Raw genomic sequence first — 27,717 nt, 5'->3', positions numbered from 1 at the left:
CACATGAGTATAACTGGGCTGTGTGGGCTCGCTGGGCTGGAAGGCCCTGTAAGCATGTAGTGTCTCCAAATAAAATAAGAATAGAGAAGGAAAGTTGGAGAATGTTTGCATGGGAGATGTACATTCAGAGGCCATTTTATTAGATACACCTGTATACTTGCTTATTAATGCACATATCTCAGAAACTGCTGATCTCCTGGGACTTTCATGCATAGCCTTCTCTGGAGTTAACAGAGAATGGTGCAAAAACATAAAACATCCAGTGAGTGGCAGTTCTGTGGGTGAAAACACCTTGTAATGAGCAAGGTCGGAAGAGAATGGCCAGACTAGTTCAAGCTGACAGGAGGGTGACAGCAACTCAATAACCACATGTTAAAACAGTGGTGTGCAGAAGGGCATCTCTGAACACACAATATATTGAACCTTGAAGTGGATGGGCGAAAGCAGCAAGAGATCACTAACATACTTAGCAGATTAATAGTTCAGCATGGAGTAAATGGGGCCATAGGACCTGTTTCTGTGCTGTAGTGCTCTATGTTACACAGAATTGCACTCAGTGTCCACTTTATTATGTACCTCCTGTATCTAATAAAGTGGCCACTGATTGTCTAAAGGACATTAACAGCTGTAATTAAACTTGCTTGCATTTATTCACATTTTTACACAGGTACTAAACTGTTTTGGTCTCTGCTATTCCTTTGGACTCATCAACTGTGTGGGGAGCAGAAGTCTGCTGTATGGGCAACAGTTTGCTCTCCATATCATGCTGCCTTGGCTTACATATTGGCTTGTGTATCAAATAGACAGCTGGAACGCAACATCCATAGTCGACCCCGACCAATGGAAGGTCTCAGAATTGATGGATTCTCTTAATAGTAAATGATCACACTGGAATCCTGAATGGCAGAAATGGTGCTTACGAGGAACTTCATTGCACCTTGGTGTGAATGACAACAAAATGATTCTGAATATGCATTCTGTGAACATGCTGAATGTTTCAAGATTAGGATTTTTGAAATTTCTGTTGCAGATGAATTCCACAGGAATGCTTTTACTTCCATTCCCTCTTTCTCTCCCCCGCCCCCCCCCCCGCGCTTTCTTCTCCTACCCAAATCTGCTGAAACCATTGAGGAGGCGGTACAGTAGCCTGGAGACACACTCAACGTTTCAGGAACAGCTTCTTCCCCTATGCCATCAGATTTCTGAATTAACAATGAATTCATGAACACTACCTTACTATTACCCCACTCTTTTTTGCACTAATTTAATTTTCTCTTTTAACATACTATTGTAATTTATAGTTTTTATTATTCAATGTGCTGCTGCAAAACAACAAATTTCACAACATGCTGAATACTAGTAATAATAAATCTGATTCTGAATTGGCTGTGGTGGTGGACAGCTAGTTGTCACTGGCTATACATTTTATTTTCTTTGGGGCAAGAGAGGGATGCACAAATGATCTTTCCATAGACTAAGTTGTAATGGGACAAACTGGAGCCTCTTAAGTTAAAGGTGCAATATTACCCTTACATTATTAGGTGCCATGGGAGATACACCGAGAGTACAGTTAGTCACGCACTTGTGGTCTTAATGCTGAATCATCTGAATGGGCAGAAGGAATGTTGCTAACTCTGGGAATCTGTTGGTTTATGGCTTGGGTTTGTAATTAGCATGACTTGCGGGACTGCTGATGCAGTGGGTCACAGCCACAAATGTTTTAAGAGTAGGCATTGTAGTTCATTTGTGCAATTATCAAATCCATTTTGAGGCTTTGCATATTAGCACAAAATCAGGTCTTTCAGTCCAACTGATTCATGCCAAGCAAGACGTCTATCCAAGTTAGTCCTCTTTTCCCTGGTTTGACCCCACTTCGACAACTCTGCACAAAATCATATTTTTTTGTTCTAATTGTTCTTTCTTGTAAAAATTGCATATAATTTATGTTTTTTTGCTATTTTTATGCTGCTTGTATAATGTGTGCCTGTGGTACTGCTACAAGTTGTTCGTTGCATCTGTGCATACATGTACTTATATATCAATAAACTTGACTTTAACTTTTACCTTCTCTAGCCATGTAACTGTCCAAAGGTCTTTTAAATAGTAATTTTATTTGCCGCTACCACACCCTCTGGCAACTTGTTCCATTAACCTTACCACCCACTGCATGGAAAAGTTGGCCCTCAGGATAGAGTGTGTGGTTTAAGTTTCTGATGTCTGCATAAATATACAGGGGTACTGTTGTCCTGTAAAATACTGATGTTTTTAAGCTTGTCTTGAGAAAATTCTGTTGAAATAGTTTTTTTTTCCCCACAGCAAGTACTTGCGTAGAACATAGAACAGTACAGTACAGAAACAAGCCTATTGGCCTACAATGTTGTGCCAAACCAGCTAAAAATCAAACACTAATCCCTCCTACCTACCCAATGTCCATATCCCTCCGTCTTCCTTGTATTCATGTGCCTCTCTAAACGTCTGATAAAGACAAATGTAGGTCCCCTGCAAACAGAAACAGGTGAATTGATTATGGGGAGCAAGGACATGGCAGACCAATTGAATAATTACTTTGGTTCTGTCTTCACTAAGGAGGACATAAATAATCTTCCAGAAATAGTAAGGGACAGAGGGTCCAGTGAGATGGAGGAACTGAGCGAAATACATGTTAGTAGGGAAGTGGTGTTAGGTAAATTGAAGGGATTGAAGGCAGATAAATCCCCAGGGCCAGATGGTCTGCATCCCAGAGTGCTTAAGGAAGTGGCCCAAGAAATAGTGGATGCATTAGTGATAATTTTTCAAAACTCGTTAGATTCTGGACTAGTTCCTGAGGATTGGAGGGTGGCTAATGTAACCCCACTTTTTAAAAAAGGAGGGAGAGAGAAACCGGGGAATTATAGGCCGGTTAGCCTAACGTCGGTGGTGGGGAAACTGCTGGAGTCAGTTATCAAGGATGTGATAACAGCACATAGGGGGGATCAGGATAGAGGGGAAGCCTTTTAGGACCGAGGTTAGGAAAAACTTCTTCACACAGAGAGTGGTGAATCTGTGGAATTCTCTGCCACAGCAAACTGTTGAGGCCAGTTCATTAGCTATGTTTAAAAGGAAGTTAGATATGGCCCTTGTGGCTACAGGGGTCAGGGGGTATGGAGGGAAGGCTGGGTTCTGAGTTGGATGATCAGCCATGATCATAATAAATGGCGGTGCAGGCTCGAAGGGCCGAATGGCCTACTCCTGCACCTATTTTCTATGTTTCTATGTTTCTATGTCTCTTAGGTTTCCTAAATATTTGCCTCTACCACCATACCAGGGAGCGTATTCCAGGCATCCACCACTCTCTGAGTAAAAAACATACCCCTCACATCTCTTTTGAACCTAGCTCCTCTTACCTTCACTGTATGCATTCTTGTATTAGACATTTCTCTATTAGACAAGGCACTCACTGTCTACTCTATCTATGCCTATCGTAATCTTGCAGTCCTCTATCAGAGCTCCCCCTCAGCGTCCTTCGCTCCAAAGAGACAACCCATATGCCCTCTAAGTTAGACAGCATCCTGGTAAACCTCCTCTGCACCCTCTCCAAAGCCTTAACATCTTATGGTGGAGAGACCGGAACTATATGTAATACTCCAGATGTGGCCTAACCAGAGTTTTATAAAATTGCAACATAACCTCTTGACTTTTGAACTCAATGCTTCAACTAATAAAAATAAGCATTCCATAAGCCTCCTTATCTACCCTTTCAACCTGTGTAACTACTTTCATGGCGCTATGAACTTGGATCTCAAAATCTCTCTGCTCAGTAACATTGTTAACGGCCTTGCAATTAACAGTGTACTGTTTCCTTGTATTTGTCCTTTCAAGGTGTAACACCTCACACTTATCTGGATTAAACTCCATCTGCCATTTTTCTGCTCATATCTGCAACTGATTTGTATTGTGCTGTATTCTTTGCCAGTCTTCTACACTATCCACAACTCCACCAGTCTTGGTATCATCTGCAAATTTACTAATGCATCCACCTACATTTTCATCCAGGTCATTTATAGACAAACGTTTGTACATCACAACCAGCAGAGGTCCAAGCACTGTGAAACACCACTAATTACAGATCTCCGGGTGAAAAGAATCCCTTCAGCTGCTACCCTCTGTCGTCTGTGTGCAAGCCAGTTCTGAATCCAAACAGCCAATTCGCAGTGGACCCCATGCAACATAATCTTGTGGATTAGTATCCCACGAGGGACTTTGTTAAACGCCTTACTAGAATACATGTTGACAACATCCACTGTCCTACCTTCATCAATCTCTCCCATCACGTTGTCAAAAAATTCCATCTAATTGTTAAGACATGACCTGCCTCACACAAAGCCATGCTAGCTCTCCCTAATTAGGCTATGAGTTTCCAAATGCTCATATGTCCTATCCATAAGAATTTTCCTCAGCAATTTTCCTGCAACTGACATGAAACTCACTGGTCTATAGTTCCCAGGATTTTTCATTGTTCCCTTCTCAGAGGTACAATATTAGCTACTTACCAGTCCCCCGGGACGTCACTTGTGGCTAGAGAGGACATGCAGATACTGGTTAAGGCCCCAGCAACATCGTTCCTTGTCTCCTTCAATAACCTAGGGTAAATCCCATCACGCCCTGGGAACTTGTCCAATGTAGTACTCATTAGGAGGTCTAACACTTCCTCCTGTAAATGCTCCAACGTATTTATACACTCAGCAGTGATCTCCTGGTCCTCCATATTCTTTTCCTTGGTAAATACTGAAGCAAAGTGCTCATTAAGTATCTCATTCATATTCTCCACATCCAAGCAAATGTTCCCCTCTTCATCCTGAAGTGGTCCTACCCTCTCCCTAGTTACCCTATTGCTCTCGACGTATGTTCAAAGTTCAAAGTGCATTTTATTATCAAAGTAAATATGTGTTGTACAGCCTTGAGATTAGTCTGCTTACAGGCAGTCACAAAACAAGAAACTTGAACTCAATTTTAAAAAAACTAACACCTAATGCACAGAGGAAAAAAATCAAAACAAATCATGCAAACTATAAAGCAAACATCAGCATTCAGAATGAAATTGAGTCCATAAACCTGAAGCTGGGAACCGCCAGAGTGGGCCTATAGTCTCGGTCTCAATCCATCACATAGAGGCAAATTCTTACGAAGCTTGTAGACAGTAAGCTCTGAGCAGCTGGAACTCAGCCTCAGCACCGAGGACAGCGGAGTAAAACGTTGCGGAGCAGAACTCACTTGACCCTCACCTCTGGTCCCAACACTGGCTTGAAGTTTAAATTGTCCAAGCATCGGGTCATCCCTCAGACTTGGGCCCACCATAGTGATATGCACTGGGCTGCTTCCAGCCCATATTTGACCTTTCCAACTCGGCATGACATTTGGTTGGATCAAACCTCACTCCCGGTTTTGGTGGATGGGCTTCAAAACAACTCTGCTGCAACTTTTCTCCACTTCACTTGCTCCAACTATGTCTCTGATTCCGACTCCATCTTCTTCTGGAACACAGCTCAACCTTGCTCTGTCTCTGTCTCGCACCCGCCTGCCTTGACCCTTAGATCAGCCTTGCCTTCACTCGCTTCTTCATTGTTTGCCGAGTTTGTTTACCACAATTTTCCATATATGTATATTTGTATATGGATATAATTTTCTATATATATGTACAATGTCTTGGGATTCACCTTAATATTACTTGCCAAGGACTTTGCATGGCCTCTCCTGGCTTTCCTAATTGCAGCTTTTAGTTTTTTTCTGGCTTCTTTATAATCATATACTCTTTGATCCTAACATCCGAAGCTTTATGTACTTTTTCCTTCTTGACTAAACTCATCACCTGTCTGGAGATCCAAGGTTCTCTTATCTTTCCATCCCTGTCTGTCCTTCTCACAGACACGTACCTTTCCTGTACTCTGTGCAATTGATCTTTAAACACCTTTCGCATGTCTAAATTGGACTTGCCAGAAAAATGGTATTAACTATTCTTTCCTGCCTAATGCCCTCGTAATTTACACTACTCCAATTTAAAACTCTCCTGCAAGGGCCATACCTATCCTTATCCATAGCTATCCTGAAAGTTAAGGAATTGTGGTCACAGTTCCCTAACTGCTTAGCCACTGAAAGTTCAGGCGCACTACCCAAAACCAGGTCCAGTACAGACCCTCTACAGTAGATGATGCCAACAGGTGAAGAGTCACCTCTTGTACTGTATCTGGTACTCCCGATGTGGCCTCTTGTATATTGGTGAGACCTGACCTGGATTGGGAGACCTTTTCGGGCACCTGTGCTCTGTCCGCCAGATAAAACGGGATCTCCCGGGTCCACCCACTTCAATTCTACTTCCCAATCCCATTTCAACATGCCAGTCCATTGGCCTCCTCTACTGCTGCGATGATGCCACACTTAGGTTGGAGGAGCAACATCTTGTATTCCATCTGGGTAGCCTCCAATCTGATGGTGTGAACATCAATTTCTTGAACTTCTGGTAATTGATCCCCCCCTTCACCATTTCCATTCCTGTTTCCCTCTCTCACCTCATCTCTTTACCTGCCTATCACCGCCCTTTGGTGCTCCTCCCTTTCCCTTTCTCCCATGCTCTTCTACCCTCTGCTATCCCAGATTCCCCCTTGTCTATCCCCTTACCTCTTTTCACCTATCAGTTTCCCAGATCTGTATTTCAGTAGGTACATTTAATGTTAGAGAAATGTATACAATATACATCCTGAAATTCTTTTTCTTCACAAACGTCCATGAAAACAGAGGAGTGCCCCAAAGAAAGAATGACAGTTAAATGTTAGAACCCCAAAGCCCTTTGAGCCTCCCCCTCCCATGCACAAGCAGCAGCAAAGCAACGACCCCCTCCCCCACCAGCAAAAAAGCATCTACATCCTCCACTGCCCGCACCCCCTTCCCTCCCCCTCCCCCTCTTAATTAGCCTCTGATAATTAAGTCCAGCTCCTGTCCTTCATATGTGGCTTAGGCTACGCCCACACTGGACCGGAGAAATCCGTAACCAAAGCTTTTTCTCTTCGTTTTGACCCTCCGTCCACATTGAAATGGCGTTTTCCTCCCCCAAAAAATGGAGCTTTTTGGAAATGCTCTCCAGAGTGAATAAATCTGAAAACGCCTAATATCCAGCATAATGTTTACGGGGTAACCGGCTATTTTTAAAACGTGCCGGAACAAATAGTGGCGGCAGGGTGGCATTTCATTGTTTTCTTGATCGCACCCTCCAACACCACAACAATATCTGACAGTAGATGTGTAACAGCTTAATGTAACATTGTATGGAGATACAAGAAAACACTGACGCAGACATGTTTTATACATTTAACAAGGTGCTTCAATAATGTATTGCTTGTGCAAACATTCAATAGATGCAATTGTCACTTTTGCCCAGTAACTCGTTTTATTGCACATGTTAAATATAGCAAAATGATACACAAAGACATGGCAAAAGTAAAGGCAAACAAATGAGGTAACATAAACAACAGGAATTCTGCAGATGCTGGAAATTCAAGCAACATACATCAAAGTTGCTGGTGAACGCAGCAGGCCAAGCAGCATCTATAGGAAGAGGCGCAGTCGACGTTTCAGGCCGAGACCCTTTGTCAGGACTAACTGAAGGAAGAGTGAGTAAGGGATTTGAAAGCTGGAGGGGGAGGGGGAGATGCAAAATGATAGGAGAAGACAGGAGGGGGAGGGATAGAGCCGAGAGCTGGACAGGTGATTGGCAAAAGGGGATACGAGAGGATCATGGGACAGGAGGCCTCCATGACAGGACACCAGTGCACAAGTATAAATGCTTGCAACGCACGTAGGCCACTTGCGTAGGTTACGGCGTCGACTTGATGCAGAAGTATAAATCAGCCTTAACTGGACAAACGTGCACCAAGTCTTTCATTTGGTAATTTCCTTTAAAATTTTTTCTAGTCTGTAACTGGACAAACTCGCACGAAGTGTACCGTTTCCTCTTCGCTTGTTTTCTGTAGATGTGTCCTGCGCATGCCCAGCAGGAGGAGATTCGCCCAAATATCCGTTTTAATGTGGACAGAGGTATTTTCAAAAACGCCTAGTGTGGACGCCTGTCGTTTTTACGTGAAACCGGTGTTTTCAAAATGATCTGGTCTAGTGTGGATGTAGGCTTAGTTACTCAGCTTGGCAGAACCGTCTCTAATTGACAGGAGAAGAGGCAGAAGTGGGTTACTGGTGCCTTAAAACCAGTGATTCTGGGCAGATGGTCTTCTCAGCTGTGTTTGATGGCTTATTTAGGAGCCAGAAAACTGGTCTCAAATCTTTGCTGCCTTGGGAAAGGCTTTGGGAGTAAACCCAGAAGGGAAAAATACCGAGCTGGAGTCTCTGAGGCAGTCCTACGTTGAGTTTAGTGCTGACTGGTAACACTCCTGCAATGCCACTGATGCCAAACTTTATCAATCTCTGCCATTTCTTTGAATTCATCAACTCATGGAGAGGGGGAGCAACAACTTGCTTTCCATATCGTACTGCCGTGGCTTGCCCTATCAACCTGGACAGCTAGGTTGCAACATCCATGGTCGACACCGACCAACGGAGGCCTCACTATTTGCTGTTTTGTAATACTAGCTACACTTAGGCTCTGGGATACCTTAGCAAACGAACACCTGGCAGTCGTTTCTGTTGCATGACTGACAAATATTACACTGGAATGTTGGTCAATATGTATGTTTTCAATTGTAACTTATAACATTGTTGAAATGAATGGTGTTGGAGAGATCTGGGTGTGGTAACAATCAGCATTTATCACTTGCTGTCTTGATGTCTCTGGAGTCTAGTTTCAATTGCACTTCATATTAACATGATGAAAGGCTGTATGGGCATGACTGAAGTAGTTAAGTTCCTAATGGATGTAAACCATTGAAATAGGAGTATCCTTATTTCTCACCAGTTGACATTATCATAGCAATCTAAACCATGGAGGAAATTAATTCGAATTTGATTTATTATCACCTACTTACGTTGTGAAATTTGTTGTTTTGCAGCAGTAGTGCGGTGCAAGGACAGAAAATTGCTATAAATTACAAAATAAGTAGTGCAAAAAAGAAAGAATAATGAAGAAATGTTCATGGATTGTTCAGAAATTTAATGACAGTAGGAAAGAAGTTGTTCCTAAATCATTGAGTGTGGGTCTTCAGGCTCTTGTATAACCTTTCCAGTAATAGCGATGGGATTGATAAACCAACATTGGAACAAGTAAGGAAGCGAGAGAATGTCATTGCTATTTCATCATTCCAAGGAACAACCAAATTTCAAATATTCGTTATTAGTTGACTCCTGTGACTACACTGCCATTATAATTTCGATAATTTCCACTTGTGCTGAGTTCTGTACTCTGACACTGAGTTCTACATATTGGTGAGGATAAAGTTAGTGTTCTATCTCTTGCTGTTGTGTACTTTCCAATTGTTGATAAAAATGGATGTGAGTCTTTTCAGTGGATTGTGTAGCAATTCCAAAGAGCAGCATTGAGTGATTGAATACAAGGTACAATTGATCTCCACTCCATGCTGAATTTGCACAAGTATTGGGCTGTTTCTACATTCTCAAAGTGCAAAGTAAATTTATTATCAAAGTACATGTATGGGTCACCATACACTGTACAACCCTGAGATTCATTTTCTTGCAGGCAACCACAGTAAATACAAGAAACAATAGAATCAATGAAAGACCACACCCAACAGGACAGACAATCAATGTGCAAAAGATAACAAACTGTGCAAATGCAAAAAGAAAGAGAAAAATAAATAAATATTGGGAACATCAGATGAAGAATCCTTGAAAGTGAGTCCATAGGTGTAGGAACAGTTCAGTGATGGGTTGAGTAAAGTTATTTCTTGTGGTTCAAGAGTCTGATGGTTGAAGGGTAATAACTGTTCCCAGTGGAGTGGGTCCTGAGGCTACTGTACCAGCTTCTTGATAGCAGCAGCGAGAAGAGAGCATGGCATGAATGGTGGGGGTCCTTGATGATGGATGCTGCCTTCCTGCAACATCACTCTGTGTAGATATGCTCACTGGTGAGGAGACTTCACCCATAATGAACTGGGCCATATCCACTACTTTTTGTAGGGACTTCCATTCAAGGGCATTGGTGTTTCCATACCAGGCTGTGATGCAACCAGTCAGTATACTCTTTACCACACTTCTATAGAATTTTATCAGAGTTTTAGATGACATGCTGAATCTTTGCAAACTTCTAAGAAAGGAGAGATATTGCCATGCTTTCTTTGTAATTACACTTACGTGCTGGACCCAGGACAGATCCTCTGAAATGATAACACTGGGGAATTTAAATTTGCTGACCCTCTCCACCTCTGATCCGCTTATGAGGACTAGCCCATGGACCTCTGGTTTCATCCTAAAGTCAGTCATCATCTCCTTGGTCTTGCTGACATTGATTGAAAGGTTCTTGTGACACCACTCAGCCAGATGTCCAGTCTCCATCCTATTTGTTGATTTGTTACCATCTTCGATTCAGCCAACAACAATGGTGTTGACAGTGTGGGCTGTTATATTTTCTAAGTCATAAAGTGTAATGGAAAAACTTTACACAGCTATAAAGGAATCATGATATAATTTTAGCTAGACTGGCCCATTCTTTAATGCTGAAAGTTTGAAAATCTCTATTTAAGGAACTGATGCAAGTAAAAATGTGATATTAAGGACTGGAGACAAATAAAATATAATTTTGGTAACTTGCACTTAAAATAATTCATTTTTTTGTTTCTATTTCTGTTTCCTTTCTACTGCAGTTACTATTGGGATGAAGAGGAGATCTATGGAGGGTGCAGGAAAAAACTTTGCATTAAGCGATTTCTAGTTAGGCTCCACCTATGCAAGTTGCGGTTGAGCTGAACTACTACGTGTATTCAAGACCTGGACTGTGCTCTAAGGACAGATTGTAAACTCAGCAAATCACTGGAATAGCGATGATACCAAGGCTGGAATTAGTACTATGGGAAGTTTAGTTATCTCTCTCTCTCTTTCTTGCTGTCTCGCTTTTGCTTTTTTTTAAAACTATGACTAATATCCGTGATGAAAGGTCAAGCAGGTTGTCATGACAACCCCCACCTCTTTTGAGGGGGATCACTCGGCTCCTAAATTCTTTGTTTCTTCCGACGAGGATGAAATTGACAATCTGGAATCAAACATGAAGGCAGAAGACCTTGACCTTTACGATGATGAAAATGATTCAGACTCGGTAAGTGACTGTATTGCTATTAACTTTACCCACTTTTAATCTTTTCTGTTAATAATATAACAAATATATTGCTTAACCCCATTTATGCAGTAAAATACTCACTTTATCAAATTAAGAAAATGTTTAGTGGAATGTAGGAGATTAGTTTTGCATTGAAAGTAATATTGCTTATAATTTATTATGTAATTTTATTGAATTGGTTGTACTTGAGGTACATCTTTTTAAAGGTTTTTGGAGAAAGGTTTTGTGGGAGGAAATGCTTTATTTACATGTATTAACCTTTCATGTTCAAAGAAAGTTGGCCAATTACGGCCAATATATACAAAATGCTGGAGGACCTCAGCAGGACAGGCAGATTTCCTTCCCTGCCCAAACTGAACCGGATGAGTTTTACAACAATCCAGAGCTTTCATAACACCAATTCTTATTTAAAGTTTCAGATTTATTTACTCAGTTGAATTCAAATTGTCTAGTGGCTCTGGTGGGCTTTAAGTTCACATTTCTGTTTTGCTGGTGCAGTACTTGTCCATTACACAAATGCAGATCATAAACTACTTTAAAAGTACAGGAAGTCAGACTTCCTGGATTTCGGATGACAAATTGAACCCTTGGCTAAAATAAAAAAGCATTTTCATTTTCCTTTAAGCAACATTAGGAATCAAAGCAATAGCTTGCTATGCAGACACTGCATAAAGAAATGCATCAAAGACTAGCTACTGAGGGATAAACTATCTGATATGCTCCACTCAGGTCTCAGTGACTGGTGAGGAGGAAAAACAGGCTATGGTTCCTTGGCATTCACCAATGTAACTGCTAAAATAGGTAGTGTGTACATCAGAGCAAAGCCAGCTCTGGCTTTGTGAATAAACAGCCAACATCTCAGACTGAGACCCTTCATTAAGTCCCTTACATTAAATGCTGCTATACATAGCTAGGTGCATTGTTTAGCGAGATTGGATTTCATGCTTTTTAAATAGTGGTGTGCCTGTTTTATTAATATATTTATGCCTTCTTGAAATGCATTTTCTTGTTTTCTCTTGCAAAGTTATAGTACCTTACTGGTACAGTACTTTTATGTGGATCTGCATCTATGTGTTTACTGATTTGCTCTTTATCTGCAACTATGAGCAATGAAACCAGTGGCAGGCTATTTGGTTCAATCAAACATTACTCTGTCACATCAGTGACACTGGTTTATTTTTCCATGCAGCCTTACCCTGTCAACCTCCTCAAACTTTCAATGGATGCTGAACATAATTTGTCCTTGCCTTATGTTTGCACAATGGAGTTCAGATAACTTATCCCAGATGCAAGTGTACCAGGGACCTATTTTATATTTGACAGGACTTCATTATAAATTGAGATGTTCCTTTGCCCATTTTGTGCATTCTAGGCTGAGAGCTGCTGTCCCTGCCATAAATTTCAGTATTTGTCCAAGTCGTATTAGAAATTGTGCATCCATGTTCAATCATTGTTTCGTGACATAATGATATACTGTGAATTTGTGTGTATAACACAGCAAAGATTGAATGTGCTATTTGACAATTGTAGAAATTGAGCTACATTAGTAATTAATAACTTTTATATTTTGTTTGTGTCAAATATTCTCGGCATTATTACTTCACTGCTGATTGGCATTTGTTGATGGATGCCTTAGATTGTAATTTTTTAATAGATGAACATTGTGTAAGATGGAAATATAAGGCTGCATTGCTGGTGCAAAGTTGCTGGGCACGTGATTACAAATGCTGTTGTATTCTATTATATACACATGTCAGCATGTTGGTCTTGCAGAGAGTGATGTAAAACTGACCCCAGTGCTAGCTTTCCTCTGATGTCTATGCTGCTCATTTCAGCAGTTATATTGAGGAATGCAAGGAACCATAGCCTGTCTTTCCTCCTCACCAGTCACTGAGACCTGAGTGGAGCGGTTTGTTACCTGAGCAAAGATCAGATAGTTTATCCCTCAGTAGCTATTCTCTGATGCATTTCTTTATGGAGTGCTTGCATGGCGAGTTATTGATGATTTGATTCTTAATGTTGCTTTAAGGAAAATCCTTTTTTATTATAGCCAAGTGTTCAATTTGTCATCTGAACTCCAGGAAGTCTGACTCCTGTGCTTTTAATTTCTTGCTTGAATTTCCAGCATCTGCAGATTTCCTCGTGTTTGTGCTCTTAGAGTAGTTTATGAGCTGATTTTGATTAATGGACAAGTTACTGGACCAACAAAGAAGAATCTGTGCCATGGATGCAGAAATATAAACTTAAATCCTATCAGAGCAATTGGATTATTTAAATTCAAATGAGTCAATAAATCTGGAAATTTAAAAAAAGGTAGTTATGAAACCACAGGATTGTTGTATAAACTCATTTGGTTTGGGAGGGGGATATCTGGCTGTCCTGGTATTCTACATGATTCAGTTCAAGGACAATGGGATGAACAATAAAGGATGGCATTGGCCAGCAATGTGAACAAATAAAATTATGTTGACTGTCACTCAGTGCTGCTTCTGTGGTCTATTTACTTAAACCTAAATGCGCTCAATTTCAACAATTGCTGGTAACCATTGCAAATGGGATATAATTTTGGTTTCTGTTTTCTCAAACTTGAAATCCCTGGCCAACTCTAAAGCAGAATGCAGCTTTTTTCAAGTGCTCTTGTATACTGTTCCATTAATTTCTTTCCAGAATTTGATACTTTTCATTTCCACTGATTAGAATAAAGTAGTAAATCAAAGAGAATGAAATTGGCCTTGTATATTCCTTAATAACTCTCTGCCACCACCTTTTCCCATCCCATAAACATCTTGTTCAACTGTCAACAATTTAATGGCTTTCTTTTGTAATTTATGATTGGTTCTGGGGTTGATTGATTGTGTGACCTCTTAAGTTTTATAGAGTGAATCTAGGTGAGGGGAAATGGGATGTAGTAGAACTGGGAGGGTATACCTGACTGGAAGCTTTCACTTTTTTTGCACGAGAAAGGTAAAGTTTGAAGGTTGACCTGATGGAGATCTTTAAGATCAGGAAATGTCAAGCACAAGAGACTTCATTTATATTTGTCAGGAAGAGATAGAAATCATAGAGAGAGAAACAAATAAAGAGGTAGAAACAAGTAAATCCTGTAGGGAGCTCAGAAACACCTATTTTTATCTTGAGAGTTGTAGGAAAGGTAGTTCTAATCTGGTTAAATATCAGGAAGATGGATTTACTTCTTCCCAGCTATATCTGGAACAGCCTCACAATAACTAGTTAGCTAATCCCTCTTTTAGATACAAGGTTATTTGTGGCTAGCCCTAGGAGCAAAAGATTAGTCAAACTTCTGACTTGTAGCAAAAAAATATAGGTAAGTAAATAACACCGGATTAAACGAAGGCTGGTATTATTGCAAATGCGTCAGGCAAATAACTACTTAGTCACATGCAGTTCATAGGTGTACAATTTGCTTGGCTTTCAGTTTTTGCAACATTCTGAGTTGCTGACTCCTGAATGATTATTAACTTGTTTTCCTTACTTTTTGAGTGACTCCTCGCAGTGCTGTGACTGAATATGTGATGTGCAGTATGGCATATGAAGAGCGTTTGATAGCTCTGGGCCTGTATTTGCTGGAATTCAGAAGAATGAGGGGTTACCTTATTGAAACCTATTGAATGGTGAAAAGCCATGATAGAGCGATGTGGGGAGGATGTTTCCTATAGTGGGGAAGTTTTAAGACCAGAGGGCACAGCCTCAGAATAGAAAAGAGATGAGGAAGTTCTTTAGCTAGAGAGTGACGAATCTGTGGAATTCTTTGCCACAGGCAGCTGTGGAAGCCAAGTCTTTATATTTAAGGCAGAGGTTGATTGATTCTTGATTGGTCAGGGCATGAAGGGATATGGTAGAAAGCAAGAGATTGGGGCTGAGAGGAAAATTGGATCAGCCATGATGAAATGGTGAAGAAGACTTGATGGGCCAAATGGCCTAATTCTGCTCCTTTATCTTATGGTTTAATGGTCTACTTATCTACTGGTTTCCTTTTTATATACTTTTGTGTCTCAGGATGTCCCTATCAATGATTCTGAAATGTTCCACCTTGGCATGCATGAAATAATGTTTTTCCACTTATGTTGAAACCCAGAACTATTTGGCATAACTAATAAGCTGATCACCAATATATTCAATAGAAATTCAAAGTAAACCTGTATGTGGTAGTTTAGGGAATATAGCAGGTGATGCCATGGGGCTGTACTTGCTACCACTGGTGTAGTGTAAACTGAAGTACCCAACCTATCCTAGGTATCAGACTGGTAAACCTTCTCTGACATGCTTCCAGCATTTGTGTCTTCCATTAAATAAAAAGAAAATATTGTACCAGATGTCCTAAATATGTAAAACTTAAGTTCCCTTTTGTAGTCCCTCCATCACAATGAACAGTAATATTCTACTAGCTTAATAATTACTCACTGTACTTGCATATTAGCCTTTTGTGAGTCTTAACTAGTACACTTGTGTTGGCGCGAGGCCAAGTGGTTAAGGCGTTGGTCTAGTGACCTGAAGGTTGCTAGTTCGAGCCTCAACTGAGGCAGCGTGTTGTGTCCTTGAGCAAGGCTCTTAACCACACATTGCTCTGTGACGGCACCAGTACCAAGCTGTATCGGTCCTAGTGCCCTTCCCCTGGACAACATCGGTGGTGTGGAGAGGGGAGACTTGCAGCATGGGCAACTGCCAGTCTTTCATACAACCCTGCCCAGGCCTGCGCTCTGGAAACCTTCCAAGGCGCAAATCCATGGTCTCACGAGACTAATGGATGCCTATATATATATATAACTAGTACACACAGATCCCTATGTATTTCCTTGCTGTTTAATATCTCACCATTTAAATAAATTCTTTGTCTACTTTTCATCCCTTTTTACCACATCTGTCCACTTGCATAACCTGTTTATATCTTTTGTAGCCCATTTGTATCTTCATAATTTGCTTTGCTCCTTCTCTTTCAAAGACAAACTTGGTTTCATTAGTCAATCTATTATGAAAAGCATTTTCTGTGATTGGTTATCTTCACTCTTAAAATTCCTAAATTCAAATAGCATGAAGGTGAACTGTATATTAGTATATATTTTGTTAGTGTATAGTAGGAATACCCTGCAGTGTATTAGTGTTGGACATTAAGAAGCATGCTGAAAATGCTTAACTATTTTGATCAGGGTCTGTTGTGTTCTTTCTGATTACCTGAGATTCATTTCTTTGTGGGCCATATTAGAACAGTAACCATAAATCCATAATAAAATAATAAACGTAATAGAATCAATGAAAGACAACACCAGCTTGGACATTCAGCCAGCGTGCAGAAGACACAAACTGTACAAATACAAAAAGAAAGAAATAATGAATATCGAGAACATGAGATGAAGAGTCCTTGAAAGTGAGTTCATAGGTTGTGGGAACATTTCAATGAAGAGAAGTTGAGTAAAGTTATCCTCTTTGGTTCAAGAGCCTGATGGTTGAGGAGTAATAACTATTCCTGAACCTGATGGTGTGAGTCCTGAGGCTCCTGTACCACCTTCCTGATGGTACCAGTGAGAAGAGAGCATGTGGTGGGTCCCTGATGTTGGATGCTGCTTTCCTGCTACAATGTTTTGTGTGGATGTGCTTTACTCATGATGGACTGGGCCATATCCACTACTTTTTGTAGGATTTTTCGTTCAAAGGTATTGGTGTTTCTGTACCAGGCTCTGATGCAGCCAATCAATACACTCTCTACTGCACATCGATAGAAGTTTGTCAGAGTTTTAGATGTCCTGCTGAATCTTTGCAATTCTTAAGGAACTAGAAGTGCTGCCATGCTTTCTTCATTATTATACTTGCCGGCTGGGCCCAGGATGGGTCCTCCAAAATAGTAACACAGAGGAATTCAAAGTTGCTGACCCTCTGTACCTCTAATGAGGATTAGCTCATGGACCTCTGGTTTCTTCCTCATGAAATCAATAATCAACTCGTTGGTCTTGCTGACATTAAGAGGTTGTTGTTATGGCACCACTTAGCCAGATTTTCAATCTCCATCCTATATGCTGATTCGTTACCACCTTTGATACGGCCTACATGAGTGGTGTCATTGGCAAACTTAATTATGACATTGTGCTTAGCCACAAAGTCATAAGTGTAAATGAGTAGAGCAGAGGGCTAAGCACATAGCCTTGTGGGGCACCTGTACTGATGGAGATCATGGAAGAGATGTTGTTGCCAGTCTAAACTGACTGGGGTCTGCAAGTGAGAAAGTGGAGGATTTAATTGTACAAGGAGGTATTGATGCCAAGTTCATGAAACTTATTGATTAGTTTTTGAGGGGATGATGGTATTGAATGCTGAGCTGTGATCGAGAAAGATCATCCTGATGTATGCACCTTTGCTGCCTAGATGTTCTAAGGCTGAGTGAAGAGCTAGTGAGATGGCATCTGCTATGGACCTGGTGATCCGGTAGGAAAATTGGAGCAGATCCAAGTTGCTTCTCAGACAGATGTGTTTCATCACCACCCTCTCAAAACACTTCATCACTGTGGATATAAGTGCTACTGGATGATAGTTATTGAGGCAGGTTACCATATTCTTCTTGGGCACCTGTATAATTAAAGCCTACTTGAAGCAGGTGGGTACCTCAGACTGCCAAAGAGAAAGGTTAAAGATATTGGTGAACACTCCAGCTGGTTGATCAACGCAGGTGTTTAGTACTTGGCTAGGTTCCCCATCTGGGCCGGATGTTTTTTGTGAGATCGCCCCTCTGAAGGTTGCTTGCATGTCAGCCTCAGAGAATGAAATCTCGTGAGAGTTTGTGATGGCTCTTCCATGCTTTGACAATCAGAGCAAGCATAGAAGGCTTTGATCTGGAAGCAAAGCTCTGTTGCTGCCTATGTCGCTTGATCTAACTTTATAAGAGGTGATAGTATTCATGCCTTCCCACAACTGTTGTGCAGCCTTCACTGATTAAAGTTTAGTCTGGAATTGTCACTTCACCCATGGGTTTCCAGTGATTGGACCTGGACTTCTTGTATTTTCTTGGTTTCCAGACTTCATTGCCTCTGATCTGGCCCTCAGCAGATTGCAGATCTCATGGTTCATCCAGGGCTTCGGGTAGGAGAAGACTCAATGATTTTGTGAGGGCACACTTGTTTACTACTGTTTTAATAAAGTCCATCATAACCATGGTGTATTCATTCAGATCCACAAATGAGAACTTGATTCTCCTCCAGTCCACCGACTTGAAACAATCCCACAGGTGCTCTTCTGCCTCCCTTGACCAACTTTTTGATGTCCTAATCAATGGAGCTTTGCTCTTTAGCCTCTGCCTGTATGCAGATAGCAGAAGGACAGCCAAGTGATCTGATTTACTGAGATGTGGTCTGGGCATGGAACGGCCCAGACTGCGTTTCCTACAAGATTAAAAAATAAATAATGGTAGATGTGCGTCTTCAACTAATTCAATTTAGCCTTGATAGATTTAACTTGTGACATGGAATAGTATTGCAATCACACGGATTGAATGAGATACTCTCCTAAGAGGGTTGTCTATTGGTGGCCCTCTGGTAGCTATAGAGGCCAATCTAGGACCGACATATTCTGGTGTAGTGTGGATATGAGTAAGTGGTGACTGTGGAATGAAACCTGGAGTGAATGATCATTTTCAATGTTATTTCTGTTGTCTTACAAAAATGTCCATTTTATTCATGGCTATTCTTCAGATGCATGAAGTGTAAAAGAGAAGCGAGAATGGATTTTGGACCACTGGAAAATGAGGTTGGTGAAGTTGTAATGGGGGACAAGGAAATGATGGATGAACTGATCAAGTATTTTGCATCGGACTTCACTGTAGACGACCCTTGTATGCTGGAAGTTCAAGAGTTTCAGGAGTCAGCTGTGTATGAAGTTGCCATTGCTAGGGAGAATCTTGGGAAACTGAAAGACCTAAAGGTCGATAAGTCACCTGGATCAGATGATCTACACCCCAGGGTTCTGAAAGAGGTGGCTGAAGAGATTATGAAGGCATTAGTAATGAACTTTAAAGAATCATTAGATTTTGGAATGGTTCTGGAAGACTAGAAAGTTGCAAATGTCACTCCACTCTTTAAGAAGGGAGGGAGGCAGAAGAAAGGAAATTAACGGCCAGTTATTCTAACCTCAGTGATTGGGAAGATTTGGAGTTGATTAAGGATGTGGTTTCAGGGTACTTGAAGGCACACAATAAAATAGACTGTAGTCAGCATGCTTTCCTCAAGGGAAAACCTTGGCTGACAAATCTATTGGAATTCTCTGAAGAAATAACAAGCAGGATAAATATTTTAAAAAAAACAGGTGGATGCTGTATACTTGGATTTTCAGAAGACCTTTGATAAGATGCCACATGAGGCTTAACAAGGTAGGAGCCCTTGGTATTACAGGAAAGATACTCACATGGATAAAGCAGTAGCTGATTAGCAGGAGACAAAGAATGGGAATAAAGGGAGCCTTTTCTGGTTGGATGCCAGTGACAGGTATTCCACAATGGCCTATGTTGGGACCACTTCTTTTTGCGTTGTTTGTCGAAGACTTGGATAATGAATGGGTTTGTTGCAAAATTCGTGGATGTAAAGTAGGTGGGAGGCAGGTAGTTTTGAGGCAGTGGAGGCTATAAAAGGACTTGGATTAGAAGAATGGGCAAAGAAGTGGCAGATAGAATACAGTGTCACGAAGTGTATAGTTGTAGAAGAAATAAAAGGGTAGATTATTTTCTAAATGGAGAGAAAATTCAAAAATCTGAGTTGTAAAGGGATTTGGGAGTCCTTGTGCAGGATTCCCTAAAGGTTAATCTGCAGGTTGAGTTGGTGGTAAGGAAGGCAAATGCGATGTTGGCATTCATTTCAAGAGGTCCAGAATATAAAGGTGAGGCTGTAATGTTTGGGCTTTATAAAGCACTGGTGAGGTGTCTCTTGGAGTATTGTGAACAGTTTTTGGGGCCCCTTATCTGGGGAAGAGTTCAAAGGAAGTTATCGAAAACTATTCCATGATTGAATGGCTTGTCATATGAAGAGAGTTTGATGTCTCTGGGCTTGTATTCACTAGAATTCAGAAGAATGAGGGGTGACCTCATTGAAACCTATTGATAAGATAATGTGGAGAGGATGCTTCCTATGGGGGAGAGTGTAGGACCAAAGGACACAGCAGAATAAAGGGGCATCCTTTTAGAACTGAGATGAGGATGAATTTCTTCAGCCAGTGAGTGGTGAATCTGTGGAATTTTTTTGCCACAGGCAGCTGTGGAGACCAAGTCTTTACATATATTTAAGTCAGAAGTTGATAGATTTGTGATTGGTTTTGGCATAAAGGAATACATAGAGAAGGCAGGAGATTGGGGGCTGAGAGGAAAAATGGATCAGCCATTGTGAAATGGTGGAGCAGGCTTTGATAGACCAAATGGCCTAATTCTGCTCCTGTATCTTAGAGTCTTATTGTTGTGATCTGTGTGGATGTGAGCCCTGATATTCTGGGCAATATTCTATCTGTGTTGATAGTGAAGCAATGGGTAGCTATAGTTTGAAAGCTTCTAAGGACAACAGTAAACCTGAGGCCCTGAATGTTGAATTAATACTGAGTAGTAATACAAAAAGTGAATTTGATCTTTAACATTAAATTGGTTTTCATCCAGGAAAACAAACCAGTATCACAGTCCAGCAGTTGCTTAAGTCTCAATAATCCAATTCCAGGAGCCAGACATCTATCCGATTTTAATTTAGACTGAAATTTGGAACGTGGCTGTTCATTCTGCTGCTTTCACCCTGGATAGATGTATTTCAAACCATAGCCCCAAGATTTGTTATGTTGCATCTTGAGGTATCTGCTTGTAGTGAGGAAGATGCATTTAAATAGTGGAGTGAGATTTGCATATGGCATCAAGTTGTCCCATTGCTGTCTACCCTGTGGAAGTGAGCTGAGGTGAATTTTATTTCTCATTTAATTTAAAATAAAATTTTTTTTGGCTATGTTATATAATCTTCATCAAAATTTCAGTGACTATTTGGTTGCTGCCCTATAGGGAGATGTTAATAATCTCATTGCACCAGGTGGCCTACTTTCCCTCCAAAAATATCTGAATTATACCTTGTGTCTCCATGAACAGTGGCAATTCATTGAAAAAAGTCTACAAGTTATAATGCATCAGAAATTTAGTGAAGGGAATGGGTTAAAGCTGCCAAAAGACACCCTTTGCTCAACTAATTATAGGTTTAAATGTTGAAGAGGTGAAAGATAATGAAATAGAAAATTTTGGCTTACTGAGCAAATGAGCACTGCTCAGGAAATGCAGATCCTGTTCTCAACATTCTGGTGATTAAGTGATATTTTTTACAGGAGTGAAAAATACCAGGGTTATTGTCGAACCATTTATTATCTGTGCTATTTTAAAATGATTTAAGTTTGAATCAAATTAATTTTACTTCAGTGGTTTGGCACAAAGGGAAGAAAACTATATGGCTTTCATGATATTGTCTTTTCCCATTTACCTGTCAAGAATCTTTTTAAAACGACTAAATATCTTTTCTAGCTCAGCCAGCAGATGACCATTTTACGAAAGCTCCTATGCTCCAATTAGCTTATCTCTGTATTATGTTTTCACTATGTTGATTGATAACAGTCTAAATGTGCTTCAACTTAAATTGCATCTACTTGCTTTAGTTTATGTAATGTAATATGAATCAAAGTTTTCCATAGAAACTGACTTTTAGAGTGTTCATTATTATTCCAATATCCTGTAACCTTCAGTGTTATGCCAATATCCTGTAGCCTTCATTAAGTTTAGTATTGAACTCTTTTGCCTGAATATTCACTATTTTGTCTGCTGTTAGCAATTTTTACATGTTGAATTTTGGGAAGTATGGTTGACTTCATTGTGGTCTACTTGGATTACTGGAGTCATATAGGACAGAAACAGATTAAATGGTCTACCCTGACCATGTTAACCTTCTTGTACCACCAATACTACTCCCTTAATCCAACCAAAGTGCCTGCCCAGCCAGAGTGCTTTTTATTTGTTGCTGATTTATTAATGCACCTTATTCAAGTTTGTTTAGTGCTGTTTTTCAGTCTGGTGGTCCTGGTGTAGGTGCTATGTTGCCTCCTCCCTGATGGGAGTGGGACAAACACATTATTGTGAATATTATGCAGCTTTATTAAATAGATCCAGAAGGTAGCATGCTATCACTGCAACTGACTCTCAGAGACTCAGTGGGGTTTGCATTTATCCATGTAGTTATGCTGGCTTTGGGAAAAATAGTACCTATTGGTGTGGCATTTGAAGGAATGTCAATGAGTATTTTTGGTAAAATGTTTCTCATAACATTCTAAATGCAATATTCATAAGGTGCATTAAATTCTGATTAGTTTTTGATGTTAAATTAACACCAGCCAAGGGATCATGTATAAACTGTGGGCAGAGGGCTTGGGGAAAATTAAGTAATGAGACAGAGTTGAGCTTGGATGAGAATGAAAACCCTTGTTCCATTCTGTTCCTCAGATGTTGAGACTCACTTCACCCCAAATCCACTGTAGCATCTGCAGGCATTTTTGTCTCTGTTCCTGATTTTTTTTTCTCCTGATATGAAGTGGTATTTAAATTTCTAGTCATGTTTCTCAGTTTAATGAGTCTGTTCAATACTGCACCTTCCCCATGGACTTCATTATTTTTGAGATTCAAATTGTGAGCATTGAAGTTGAGAAGTTTGCTATAACTGTAAGTTTGATTTATTTTTTAATATATTATGAAGTCAACCAATGTGATGTCATTGTTTTGACTTTCACTTCCAAATGCATTTATTTGTAGAGTTCCTCAGGACAGGCAGTGCTTTTGCATAGCAGATTTGGTAACTCTAACCTTCTGTATGAATATTCAGTGAATGAGTGGGAGATCAAGCAGTTGTGGTATTAGGATTTAAGAAGCATTGTATAGTGGTATAGTGTTTCTGTTCAGCTGAGCAGAAAACTGCTAATTTTATCTCTTATCTGAAGTGTGGCCCCTCTGATTATGCATGTCCTGGAATGGGGCTCGAACCCACAGCCTGCTAATTAGAACAGCACATTGTTAGTTCGTCATTTTTAAAACTTGATTTATTTCTGGGATGTGGCTTTGCTGGTGATACTAATTAATTGATGCCACTAATTGTTTGCAATCTGGGGAAGTATAAACATGGAAGAGTACTGCACAGGGACAGGCCCTTCTGCCCACAATGATGTGCTGAATTCCTTCTGCCTGCTTGTGGTCAATATTCCTCCGTCCTCTGTGTATTTGTCAAAGTTCAAAATTTATTATTAAAGTGTATATATACTATATATAACCTTGTGATTCTTCTTACAGGCAACCACAAAACAAAGAAACCCAATAGAACTCATTTTAAAAAAAAGACTGTCAATGTGCAAATCATGCGAATAATAAAGATGAGCAAATAACATTCAGAACTGAAATTCATGGAAGTGTGCCTACAGCCAGAGAGCCAGTCATCACTGCAGCTGATCCAGAAGACTATTAGTTGCAATACCTTCAAGTTAGATATTTTTTACAAAAATATTTAAGCAATTTCCCTTACATATTGGAGGCTGACCTGTTAGATACTATTATGAGTATGAATCCTTTGATTAAGGGTTCTATTGGAAGAATTTATAGTTTATTATTACAACGGGATAAGCGTCCTTTATCTAAGATTAAACAGGATTGGGAAAAGGAACTTAATTTGACTTTTATGATGGAGGATTGGATGCGGATATTGAAGTTGGTTAACTCTTCTTTAATTTGTGCTAGCCATTCATTGATTCAATTTAAAATTGTACATCATTATCATTTGACAAAGGAGAGACTTTCTAAAATCTTTCCTAATGTTGATAGTCATTGTGATGGATGTAAAACTGAGATAGCTACACTGACACATATGTTTTGGTCTTGTTCTATTTTGGAACAGTCCTGGAAGTCGGTTTTCTCAACAATTTCTAAAGCACTTAAAATTAATTTACAACCTAATAAATTAACTGTGCTTTTTGGAATAGTTCCTCAAAATATTCGTGGTATTTCTGTGTCTGACCAGCATGTTATTGCATTTGTTACATTGGTAGCGAGGAGGGCCATTTTGTTGAAGTGAAAGGATACATCGACTCCCACTTTGTCACAATGGTTCTCTCAAGTGATGCTATGTCTTAGTTTGGAGAAAATTAGAAGTCGAACCTTTGAACCTTTATTTGATTTTGAGAAAAGATGGGGCTCATTTGCTCATTATTATCATTTGAGTTAATTGATATAATTTTTCCATGATCTAATTGTAAATTTTTTTAGTATATTTTCTTTTCTTGCTGGTGGTTTGATGTTTATTTTTAGAAGCATTTTGTATGATGCATGGCTCCGGGGTTGTACACCTAATGGGTTCTCTTTTTTTTCTTTCTTTTCTGGTCAGTAGGTTTTTTTTTGTTATCGCAAAATTTTGTTTTCAATCTTTAAGATAATGGTTTTTTTTGAGGCATTGTAAGTGTTGTTACTTCGATGTACTCATGTTATTTTTCCTATATATACAATAAAAGGATTTGAAAAGAAAGCAGACTGTTAGTTGCAGGCCACAGCCTCAGTTCAGCACAGAGACGAGTAAACCTCATGGAACTGCAAGCTGATTGGTGGCCCGTCCCTCATCTCTGGCCCCGGCAGCCTAACCTTTTCAATTTGGCCTGGCACTTAATTTGGCCATTGGGTTATTCCTTCCTCTTGGACCCAGGCCCTGCTGCTTTAATGCAGGCTCAGGTGCAGGGTCTGCCTGTTGCTTTGATTTCAACCAGTACCGGACCTTTTCAATTTGGCCCAGCGCTTAAATCAGTCAAACCTCTGCTTATTCCTCGCTCTCGGGCCCAGGGCGCGCCACCTCAGCTCTGCCTTGCCTCAGTTCTGCCGCTTCAAATTGTTCTAAGTCTGTTCATGCAGCCACACGTAGGCTCATTGGCCGCTCTCGGGCCCAGGCTCCGATGTCTCGATTTGGCCCGTACACGCCATGCCGCAACTGTCCTGCAACTTTGAGACTTCAGTTCACACCACAAAAATGCTAGATCATACAGGTGGTTCAAAAGCTCGACTCCAAAAGGGAAGTTACAGGCTATAGATTGCAGTGATCATTCTCAAGGGAAAAAATGTGATTAATAAAGTAATACCAGCAACACACACAAAATGCTGGAGGAACTCAGCAGGCCAGGCAGCATCTATAGAAAAGAGTACAATCAATGTTTCGGGCCCAAACCATTCAGCATGACTGGAGTGGAAAAAGAAATGAGGAGTCAGAGTTAGATGGGTAGAGGAGTGGAGGGAGAAACACAAGGTGATGGGTAAAACTGGAAGGGGGGGTGAGGGGTGAAGTAAAGAGCTGGGAAGTTGATTGGTGAAAGAGATATAGGGCTGGAGAAGGGGGAACCTTAATAGGAGAGGACAGAATGCCAAGGTAGAAAGAAAAGGGGGAAGAGCACCAGAGGGAGGTAATGGACAGACAAGGGAATAAGGTGAGAGGGGGAAAAGGCAAATGCTGAAGGGGGGCATTATCGGAAGTTCAAGTTGTGAAAGTAATTGCTAGTGGTTTTTACTGCCAGCAAGTTGTCGCTTTGCTTCACCGGCACTATTTTAAACTGTCTTACCATATGATATCTTTACTACCATATCAACCTGTCTAGCCACATTCATGGATCTGTGGGCATGGACCCAAAGATCCCTCTGTCCAACAAATAGTTAGTCAATCATGTGTACCCATATAAAAGCCTTTGAAACGTTTCTGTCGTATCTGCCTCCATTGCCACCAGTGGTGGCACATTCCAGGCAGTCACCACTCTGTGTTTAAAATAAAAACTTGCCCTGCATATCTTTGAACTTCCCCCTTTTACCTTAATTGCATGCCCTCTAGTATTATTCATTTCAACCCTGGGGAAATGGATACCAACTCTCTATCTATGTCTCTTAATAGCTCATGAACTTCTATCAGGTTTCCCCTCAGCCTTTATTGCTCTAGAGAAAACTGCCTAGTTTGTCCCACCTCTCTTTTATAGCACCTGCCCTTTAATCCAAACAATGTCCTGATAAACCTCTTCTGCACCTTCTCCAAAGCTCCACATCTTCCCTGTAATTCAATTTTAGTCCCTTGGGGCGAGGTGCGCCCAGTTTTATAAATCTGCAACATAACTTCCTGACTCTTGAACTCAGTGTGTGAACTGGTAAAGGGAAGCATGACATATGGCATCTTTACTACCTGATGAACTGATTTATTTTTTAAAAATCTAATTGTTTGACATTTTTAACCTGGTTATGATTTTTTTTTCTCTTTTCTCTCTCTCTCTCTCTCTCTCTTTCTCTGTCTAGCCTCCGGAGCGACAAATCCTGGTGGGGATTTGTGCAATGGCGAAGAAATCAAAGTCAAAACCGATGACTCAGATCCTAGAACGTCTGTGTAAATTTGAGTACATCAGTGTTGTGATTATTAATGAGGATGTCATTCTGAATGAATCCGTGGAGAACTGGCCAGTTTGTGACTGTTTGATCTCTTTCCACTCTAAAGGTGAGCTATAGGAAGGATGAAAATTGCCTGCACATAAGGTCTTCAAATATTTAAATAGTTCCTCTTAAGACACAATCATAAATATAATTAATTGGCTAAAGGAAGAATGTTCCTATGCTGCTAGAGGAATTACCTACTCTGTCAGATCTTTGTCAGTCATTTGAACAGGCAAACTAATTTTTCATTTTGAAATGGCGTACTCAGCCTAAATTTGTGTCCTTAAAGTATTTGAAGTTTAAACCCTTCCCTACTGATTCACGGACCAAAATCCGACAAACTGAGCCGAAAGCAGAGGTTATCTTTTTAGTATTCTGTGTTTGATATATGAAATGGGATATAATTGGCCAGTTCAGCTAACTGTTATGTGATAGTTCAAGAGTAGATTGTACCTCCTTTCCAATATGTTATGCTATTCCAAATAGAAGGAACTGACATTAGATATCCAAGACCGAAGATATTGGTAAGACATGGGCTTTGGTTTAGGGCGCAGTGTACTTTGGGATTCTGATTGATTGTTTGTTTGTTTATATATATATACTATCAGTGCATTAGCACTAGGTTATGATTGAGGTGGTAAAAAAAATGTGTTCTCTTATTCTTCTTCCCAGGTTTTCCACTGGATAAGGCAGTGGCTTATGCAAAACTCAGGAATCCAGTTCTCATTAATGACTTGAATATGCAGTATTATATACAAGACAGGTATGTGCCATATGTTAATTATTGCAAATATTCCAATCTATGAACATTTGTTCTTGATCCAAGATAACTGCAGCTAATGTAAGTCGTCAGCATACTTTAATCTTTGGAATTGCAGCTTTCTCGATTCATTCTTTGAATAGTAAATTGGTCTGTTGTTACATGTACTGAGTTACTGTAAGAGAACTTGTTGCATGCCATCTGTACAGTTCATTT

At 40.3% G+C, this 27,717-nt stretch overlaps 1 protein-coding gene across 9 annotated transcripts in view; it reads left to right on the top strand.

Moving 5' to 3' along the window:
* The window catches only part of ppip5k1a (diphosphoinositol pentakisphosphate kinase 1a), a 248,735-nt gene that overhangs the window by 28,920 nt on the left and 192,098 nt on the right, over positions 1–27,717 (top strand). For all 9 annotated transcript variants that reach the window (XM_063071002.1, XM_063071008.1, XM_063071006.1 and 6 more), the window contains exons 2-4: positions 10,794–11,242; positions 26,610–26,805; positions 27,414–27,504. In XM_063071002.1, the coding sequence (XP_062927072.1) occupies positions 11,099–11,242; positions 26,610–26,805; positions 27,414–27,504 (431 nt within the window). In that variant the 5' untranslated portion in view covers positions 10,794–11,098. The remainder of the gene's footprint in view (positions 1–10,793; positions 11,243–26,609; positions 26,806–27,413; positions 27,505–27,717) is intronic.

This window comes from Mobula hypostoma, chromosome 18, assembly GCF_963921235.1.
Source record: "Mobula hypostoma chromosome 18, sMobHyp1.1, whole genome shotgun sequence".
Classification (NCBI taxonomy): Eukaryota; Metazoa; Chordata; class Chondrichthyes; order Myliobatiformes; family Myliobatidae; genus Mobula; species Mobula hypostoma.
Note: the sequence above shows the minus strand (reverse complement) of the source record. Positions and strands in the feature narration are given on the sequence as shown.